Source organism: Orbicella franksi, chromosome 1 (genome assembly GCF_964199315.1).
Source record: "Orbicella franksi chromosome 1, jaOrbFran1.1, whole genome shotgun sequence".
Lineage (NCBI taxonomy): Eukaryota > Metazoa > Cnidaria > Anthozoa > Scleractinia > Merulinidae > Orbicella > Orbicella franksi.
The window spans coordinates 23,805,723-23,814,869 of NC_138145.1; the positions used below are offsets into that span (position 1 = coordinate 23,805,723).

Here is a 9,147-nt window from a genome sequence, read left to right on the forward strand (position 1 = left end):
CCATTGCTGTTGTAGCTGTGACAGTTCTTTTGATCAATGGTTTCTAGTTTAGTTAATAGCCCATAAATACTTTTCTTGTTCATTCCTTTGTTTAAGTATTTTGATATTCGTGTCGGCAGTTTCGTTAGTTCCTACCAACCAAGAACTGAAAAAACGCACCAGAAGCTAGACATTTAAACTTCTGTAATGCGTCGGAAAGACATTCAAACTTGGCAGTTTACCGAGAAAATTGTTTGTTGGCAAGAAAAAAGCTATAACTACTATTTTTGAAGTCTGCATCGTTGTTAAAGTTGGAAGAAATAGCATAAAGATTGTTTATCACGTGCTGTTTCCTTACCAGGTGTTTGTTGACATCATCTTCGCCTATTTCTCTGCGAGTGATCCTGAAAGTGCTGTGACGTCATACGAAGTTGCCTGGGGAACCGCGCCTGGTTTGACTGACGTTAAAGAGTTTGAAGAAGTCACCAACACAACAATATGGCTTGCTAAGTTCAAGGACAACGCCCTGGAAGTAGGAAAGAAATATTACGCCACCGTACGCGCTACAAACGGAGCTGGATTACTGTCCGACAGATTGTCCTCCAACGGAATTGTGGTCGGAAAGTCTGAGTACACCTTTGACAACAAGTCAAGTGCCGAGTTCTTCTTCGACACGGTAAATGTGAATGAAAATGGGTCTCGCAAAGATGGAGGAGTGGGGAAGACATACGGGACATTGACTGTACCTGAAGGTGCTGTTGAAGGGGAAGTGAAGCTGAGATCCTACAGCTTGGATGAAAAGACAATGGATCAAAATAAGACTGAGGAGGGTCCTGTTAGTAATCCAAAGTACACTAAACCTAAGGTATGTGTTTCCTTCCGTCCGTTCTTTCATTCGTTCATTTTTCCTTTATTCATTGATGTATTTACTAATAGACATCATGGATGGTCGTCACATTTTTTATTTATGCAGTCTTCTGTTGACCCCTGCCACGGTAACTGGTCTCCGTCACAGCCTCTGCGCGGTTCGTCACTTAACGCTTCCGCGGAGTTGCGTGACGACTGACGATTGTAACATCCTTAAGCCCACTAACAGTTTTTTTCTTTCCATCCCGCAGCAATTCATGCTTGGTAACTACAGTTTTGTCATCAAAGCGTTGGATCCAGTAAACGGCACAGTGCAGGAAGGCTTCAAGTTTGTTAAGCCAATCACAATTGCTATGTTCTATGACGTCGACAACCTTGTCAAAGCAAACAAAAAGCACGTCAATAATGAAGTCACCAAGGAAGACATAGACCCAGTGCTTTACCTGTGGGATCCGGAAAACGAAACCTGGTAGGTTCATTGCTAAACGTTGTTAACACTCTTTATGCCATGTCTAAAAATTTGTATCCAAGTCTTTGCTTTTTTTTCTTTTCTTCTCTGCCTATGGCAAAATTTGGTCCGGTGCCGTATGTGGGTTGATTTTCTTGTTGGTTTTCTCCTTGCTCCGAGGGTTTTTCTCTGGATTTTCCCGTTTTCCTTTCTCCACAAAAATCCAACATCTCAAAATTCCAGTTCAGTCAGGTTAGGCGACCCTTATGAAAACCAGCTAAGGCTGATGTGTCTTCCTCTTTAAACTATTGTAATATATGACTCCTTTTCTATTTAGCCAGATAATTTGCTACTACAAGTTGCTAACACCTTTCGCCCGGTGTCTAAAAACTCTCCCAGTGTCTTGCTCTTTTCTGCTTACGACCCCATTTGGTTTTACCCTGGTAAATCACTTGTCTAACCTTGATTGTTAATTTTGTTTAGGTTTGACGCCTCTCTCACGTGCCCCGAGCCCTGGAGTCACGTGAACAAGTCAATCAAGTTGTTAACCGTCAAAGTGTGCCACTTGACCCAGTTCTCCTTCTTGTGGTCGTTTTATGCTCAGAATGGTCTGGTTTTGTTTGACAAAAATAACTCACGTAAGTCTGTCACTTTGCTTGTTAGGATGTCTCCTGAGCATAACTTAAGGCACAGATCTCTAAAGCACCATTGATTTCCAGTCCAAAAATTCAAGGACTTTTGTTGACTGGCATTTTCCGGAATGACTGTAGAATATGACAATGTTCTAACCAACAAGAGGGCACGCGCTTTTGCCTCAACGAATCCGGATTTCTTGGTTTACCGGTTATTGTAAAACAAAATTTGAAGAGTAAACGTTAAACCAAACATTGAAGTTTTGAAATTTAGTGCACGTGGGCAAAATGTGAGAACAGCGAGCTATGCCTTTTTTGCAGCGAGATCACGGAGAAGTCCTATTGATTTGATACTTTGTTTGATTTGCCACCAAAACAAAAATGGAATTACAGTACGATGATTAATAAATAACAAAATTGATATACAAGATTACAATGAGGATACAAAACTACAATTTATATATTAAAGGATAGAAAACACAATAGCGAGGGAACCTAATAAAAACAACGGGGCTTGTACTGAAGCTTAGGTTCCCCATAGAATTGCGATCAGACTGAAAAGGATTTGGTTTCCTCCCGTGCCCCAGAAAAAAACTCTTTACTGTAAAACGAGTGAAAAGAACTATCCCAGACAGTAGCCTAGATACTTGCCTTTTCGTAACTACGGTTGTCTTTGATGAGGGTAACATTCGTTGCAGGATTACCCTCGGATTTTACCTCAAGTTGATCTATAAAATTTAGTTGTTATTTCAATCTAGTGTACAACGACGACGGTGTGTTAGAGGTTTCCCGTACAAGACAAGTCACTAAACTAGAAATTCCAGTTCGCCGAGCTAAAGGTGCCCTTGGTGACGTCACAGTGCACTGGTCTCTCTATCAGAACGAGTCATCGCGAGTGGAACTGCTATGGCCGTCATCCGGGAAAGTAACTTTGTCAGATGGACAGTGGAATGATTCTTTTATCGTCAGCGTGGACAACGAGGAAGAAGCGCCAGAGAGCGTGGTCTGGGTCCAACTGGATAAGACAACAGGTGGTGCCGTGCTAGCGTCACGTGATCAAACCACAGCTAAGATTTTGATCGCTGGTAACGAGAGGTCTGGTACGAGCTGGATATGGATTGTGACTGGTGTCTGTTCAGGCTCGCTGTTCATTTTGTTAGTTGTGGTTCTTGTGTGGTGGGTGAGGAGAAAGTGGCAAAAGTCAGAAAGGTAATTTTCAGCGAGTCCTTTCCATTTTTGCACCTTTGAATTGAACTCTTACTGAATTGAATTATACATAAAACCAGTTAAACTAAGTTCACTTTCAAGGTTATCATTTGGACCACGGAAAACTTGATCTTTTCTTAGTTATCTCGTAGCACTAAATTTTTGCGGGAGTTTACTTTTGCGAATCGACGATTTTTTTGTATTTTGCAGGAACTAATTTTTGTGATTGTAATAGACTGTTTTTTTTTTTGTTTTTTTTTTTTGCTGGGCAGTAATTTTTGCGATTTTCGGGAAGTCGCGTTTAATTGACATTACGACATTTTCGCACTTTTTAAATTAAACTACATGCAATTAACAAGTGAGACAACATGCATAGAGATATAAAACACAGTAATCTAATAATCGGTGTCACTATCAAAATTACATCGTTCTCTTGTGTGGAATTGTAGATGCTCTTCTCAATGGAGTATCTTTAGACGCTCCTTTCCTGTAAACCTGTTTTATTTCTGAACGTTTTGTTTCTCATTTCATCGTTTTGTTTCTGAACGAAAGAGACGTTTCAAATAAACGTCAGCAACAAGATCCTATTTATGATGTTTGTATGCATAGTTTCGCCAGTGGAGTAAATGTTTGCGGGAATTATTTTTTGGCGGGAACCTTTTTTAGCCGGTCATAAAAAAATGGTGCTTTTTTGGTTTCATCGCATTTTAAAAGTTTTTTTTAATTTTGGGCAAGGCTCGAGTTAGATCTTAGACGATGATTTTCCGTATTGTCTCTTAGGCAGGACTATATATATCTTATTAGATGTTTTGGTGTGTAGTATCGCTGTATATTTTTACGAGTTGTGCGGTATTTTGACGAGCCCGTAGGGCGAGTCAAATGCAAACAACGAGTAAAAGTATACAACGATACTGCACACTAAAACATCTAATAAGAGATAAATTATCCAACTGCTGTAGTCAATAAATTTATCAATGAAAGAGGGAGAGTGTGACGGTTTTGCGTGCGCTCGCCGACCTGTACGGTAAACAGGTTTGCTACTATACAAATACGGCAAACAGGTTTTCTACGTACAATATCGCTGTATATTTGTACTGTTATTTGGACGGTATTCGCTGCATTTGGATGATAGATCCGCATACTAACAATTTTTGGGGATTTCTTCTGGGGCGGGTGGGGGAGGGGGGGGGGGGGTTGTGGAACTTGCAGAGGAGTAGAATCCCACCCTTAAAATACCCAAGGCGCTACAAAAGTACGCGCGCCAGTAGCTTACTTCATAACCTTTGATTTTCAGGATTGATGATAGAACCGCGGAGATCGAGCTTCCCTACTGCAGCTCTGTCAGTTCAAAAGACGCGGTCCTGGCTCCTCCGGAAATGTATTCTGCTGACGATTTCGGGACACCGCGGCCTGTCCCGAAAAGTACACAAATGTGAGTTTTTGAATACTTTCTATCTGTTATCCTGTTTTGCGTTATGAAATAAGTGAACCACGCATAGACTTTCGGTAGCCTTCAGTATGGCGCATTCAGCTATTTTAGTAAAAGGTAATGTGATCTTGCCTCATGTAATCAGCTTCTTTTTGAACAGAAAATAAATCTTAAAAGTCACTTCAGAACCAGAGGTCCTTTTTCTTACCTTCTGTGCAAGAGACCCAGAAAGCTAAAATCTGAGATTAGAAATTGAAAAAGGGGAGAAAAAAAAAGAAAATAATGAATTTGGCAAAACGTCGGACTTTGTTTCTCTAGGACTATTCTCGTTATTAGGTGTTTAAGTGTATCTATGAATCTAATAAATTAGCGCCTAGCGTGGCGGCCACGTTAGGAACGGCGGTTATTTTTATTGCCTTTCTTGCCGGGGATCTCGAAATAACTCAACTGATGTAATTAGAATCAAAGATAGGCTGCTATGGGATAAGATGATTACTGATAGTACTCATCCCTTCATGAACTGCTTCCACCCCAGAGATCAAGGAGCCTTAGGAAAAGGGAACATCCTTACATCCTGCCACGTGTCAGAACTGAACGTCATAAACGCTGTTTTGTGAACAGATGCCTTTTCAATTTTATTTAATTAATTGTTATTCGTACATTTGTAAATAGTTTGTAATTAGTTTTTTTATAGCAGTTAGTTATATGAAATTGTAAGTCCAGACGTATAACTCTGGGCATGTTTCTTTTGGTATTCACTATTTATTAATAAAGAATTCTTAATGACAAAATTCTCAATGCCGATAAGTTCTTCGCGGGCCTATTTGTAATAGGAATTGGACAGAGTGGAGTACAAATCAGGGAGTGATTAATCGAGCGAGTAGTTTTAAAATCGGACGGGCAAGCAGCGCAAGGCCCATCTTAAATTTTGTCAACGATACGATTACTCCTTGCATTGGTAGCCACTATCAAGTCTTATCACAGAAGTGTTTCGAGCCTTCGCTCCATGCTCTAACTTGTAACTTGTAACTTGCTCTAACTTGTAGGAACAATGGCTTTTTCCGGGGACACGATAGCCACAAAGGACGAAACTTAAAGAATGGTCAACTAGAACTCGATGCTAATAGTCTGTCTTGTTTCCTTTTAGGGCCCTGTCTTCTCAACCTGGCACCCCTGATGTCCACCGCGCGTTGCGCTTGGAGCAAGCAGACGATGAAGTCATGTGCAGCGGGGAGAGTGTGGAATCACTGTTGGATCAGGATAGTGACGCTGAAATACGACGTGTTGCAGGAAGGAAAATAATTAGCAAGCGGAGATTAACAGGTACTGTTACTTAATTCCTCAACCACTATTCACCCGAACATTCGCACCTCTTGTTTAAGTTCATCTCGTTTGCTACGTTCAGCAGAAATTAACCAACATTCCCCTAACCCCTCGGAGGCGCAATGTCCTCATGGTTGGTGCGCTCGACTCAAGATCGAGCGGTCTGGGTTCGAGCCCCGGTCGGGGACATTGTGTTGTGTTTTTGAGGAAAACACAAATTGCCTCTCTCCACTCAAGTGTGTAAATGGGCACTGGCGAATTTAATGCAGGGGGTAACCCTGCGATGGACTAGCATTCAATTCAGGGGGAAGTAGAAATACTCGCAGTCGCTTCAGGCTACAGAACCCGGGATAAGCCCCGGCCTGATGTGCCACTTGGCTCGTACACTTTAACTTTTTTTTAACTCCACACTGATCACGCATATGTAGTTAGTGGTAACTAGCTCTAACCTTCGTGCGGAAATTCAAAATTTAGAATGCACCAGTCATGCAGGCACGGATCAGTTTGGAGTTTCGTCATTGGTTTGGGATTTTTTGGTCCAGTCTAGTTGCTAGCCTGTCTATTAAAGCCAGTGAGAGAAGTTAAAGGGAGAATTTTGATGCGCTGTTCTGCTAAAACACAATGACTTTCACTAGTTTACAGAAAGCGTCCATCTTGCAGTTTAATGCATCATATGATGTCAAATTTCTAGGTCTGCTCAGGATGGCGTCAAAAGAGAAGTATCGCGTTACTCCTCAATCGACACCAATGAGCAGTGATGATGAAATGGAAACGTCTTTCTCATCCTATAAAACCGCAACAGACAAGGGTATGTCTAACCCAGTGTACAACGCAGGTGCAGATAGTTCCGATACTGAATTACCGCGCTCTGAGGACGGATTGAAGTCCAAGGGAAAGGGACAGCGACGGCGTGTTCCTGAGATTCGTTCCGGGTAAGAACCTGAAGTAGGAAATGGCTTCCACTGATTTTTGAGAAAAATGTTAAGCTTGCTGATCGTAACGGCGAACATTTCTCCAAAAACTCGTCCTTAATGTTTAGCCTCATTGAACGAGAAAAAAGAAAGACAGGACATGAGGATGTCGATCAAATATTCCATTCATTGCCAGTTTGAAAATATCAATTCTTCTTAATAGTTGCTACGCATTCCTTTCACTTTTGGTTCTGAGAATTTGTTGGTACATCAAGACGATGCCCCCTGGTTGATGATTTTCTTTATTCTTCACCTCAGAAGTCAAAGGGTCTAGAGGAATAATTGAGATACATTTTTCATATTTGTTTAAGCCAAGATGAAAAAGAATTTATTTCACACAGGATTCAAATACCCAGAAATTGGCGTTGTGTACTAATGATTTTTCCTTTGGTTTATATTAGAGATGACGTTGACAATTCCGATTCGACAAAGTTGGAAGACGAAAAAATATCGTCGTCTTTACATGCACAGACGGCCTTCCCTGTCTCTTCCACAACCATTGCTGAGGATGCCACAGTGGAAGCCACCAAGGAAAGCGAGAATCAAGGGACAGGACAAGCAGAGTAACAAAGTCAAAGACTTTGCTCTAAACTTGACAGCGCTACATCAACAAGCACAGTAAAACTAAGCAGCAGTTATATTAAGGCTGATCATTTAATCCCAAGTGCCCTTATGGTCCACTTTTAAAACGTGATTAAATTTGTTCGGAAGGGAGACCTCTGCCGCTCTAGCATAATGTAGTATTTTGATGCCAAATTGAGATAATTTCTTTTATAGCGTGAAATAAAAATATTTTTTCTTACTGCACGTTTGTCATTTGGAGGAGGCTCTAGTTTAAAGTTAATCTTTGGTTTTTGTTTTACATTATTTGTAGTCAATTACAGAATAATTTTTTAATGACCTTAGTCGTTTGAAAAAAGTTATGGGTGAATTTATCTAGGCATTGTAGGTTAGTTTTTAACAAAGGAGTTCAGCTTAAAACAGGCCGCTGCTGATATAATTCATTTAAATTTTCAAACTATTGTTATTCTGCGTTTGTGATATTTTGTTTTCATGAGTTTTTGAAGCATGATTAATTCTCACAGCAACGTTTGAGTTCCTCGCACTCCTAAATTTGCATTTTCTACCTGAAAGATGTTAATTACCAGAGTTTTTTAGAAATTGTTTGTTTGCTTATTGCAAGTAGTATTTAGTGGGTTTATTTGCGCAAAAGTAGAAGCCATTGGATTACAGTAATAGAAAGATTCGTAAATAAACTTTGAGCGAATTCTTGCTTGAAGCGACGCGTATTAATAGTGCTAAAACGTAGCCTTTTAGTTGTTCCTAGTTGTTTGTCAAATATAGTTCACGACATTGTTTAAATCGATGTTCATTCTCAACATTTGAGTTACGGAATAAAATTGCTTGCACTCTACAGAATAACCTCCGTTTACTCTAATTTACAATCCCTCTCGAGATAGCAATGTTTTCTATCATCTTCATTCGTACACTTTTCAGTTGTAGACTTCACCTTCGCTTCTTTGTTTAATCGGGACCTCATGCGTCGTTCAAAAGAAGCAAACTACCACCCAAACGTGGGCATGTTTTGTCAGATGCGCATGCGTATTGAAAAAGAAGAGCAACAAGGTAAAGAAAGTCATACCACAACGACGTGAAACTATTTAATCATCATTAAGGCAACATTTGTTTTTCTTCAGTAGCCCCAATGCGCATGCGTATCTTTAAAATATGAATCACAAATCTGCACCACAAACACGGGAAACAAGGCAACTATGAGGGCAATTATTTTCTTTCAAGGGGGGCTGGTCGGGGATGGTGGATGGTACCCGTATGGATTTTTCGTTTTTTCTCTTGAGTGAACTTTTGAAGTCTCAAAGGGAAGTCGAAATGTGCATGCGTACCTGTTATCTGTACCACAAGGATGGGAGCGTTAGTCACCATAAAGCCAATTGCTTTACCTGGATGTGGTGGTGGGGGATGTTGCTAACATTGATATTTCCTTTGGTATTTAAAAAGTACACTTTTTGAACACTCACTACATACTACTTTTAAAATAGTTTTCTTTTCCTCCATCCCAAAACCCCCTCCCACCAACTCCCTACCAATTAAATTTCTTTTCTAGTAAATAAAGTTTCTGATCATTGTGGTACACTTCTCTTCTACGCGAAGTGAGCATGCGTAGTACATTTAATACCCTTAAAAACCAATGTCTTGATAACTTTGTGAATTGCTTATCCTTGTGGTGACACTACAAAAAACAACGCATGCGCATTACGAATCGAGTTAAGGCGA

The 9,147-nt window shown here is 40.4% G+C and overlaps 1 protein-coding gene across 4 annotated transcripts in view; it reads left to right on the forward strand.

Moving 5' to 3' along the window:
• LOC145478252 (uncharacterized) overlaps positions 1–8,277 on the forward strand; it is a 50,985-nt gene extending 42,708 nt beyond the window's left edge. For all 4 annotated transcript variants that reach the window (XM_081456205.1, XM_081456230.1, XM_081456213.1 and 1 more), the window contains exons 9-16: positions 341–844; positions 1,098–1,315; positions 1,778–1,932; positions 2,685–3,135; positions 4,427–4,564; positions 5,709–5,884; positions 6,576–6,816; positions 7,257–8,277. In XM_081456205.1, coding sequence (XP_081312331.1) covers positions 341–844; positions 1,098–1,315; positions 1,778–1,932; positions 2,685–3,135; positions 4,427–4,564; positions 5,709–5,884; positions 6,576–6,816; positions 7,257–7,422 — 2,049 coding nt within the window. In that variant the 3' untranslated portion in view covers positions 7,423–8,277. The remainder of the gene's footprint in view (positions 1–340; positions 845–1,097; positions 1,316–1,777; positions 1,933–2,684; positions 3,136–4,426; positions 4,565–5,708; positions 5,885–6,575; positions 6,817–7,256) is intronic.
• Positions 8,278–9,147: the final 870 nt, after the last annotated feature.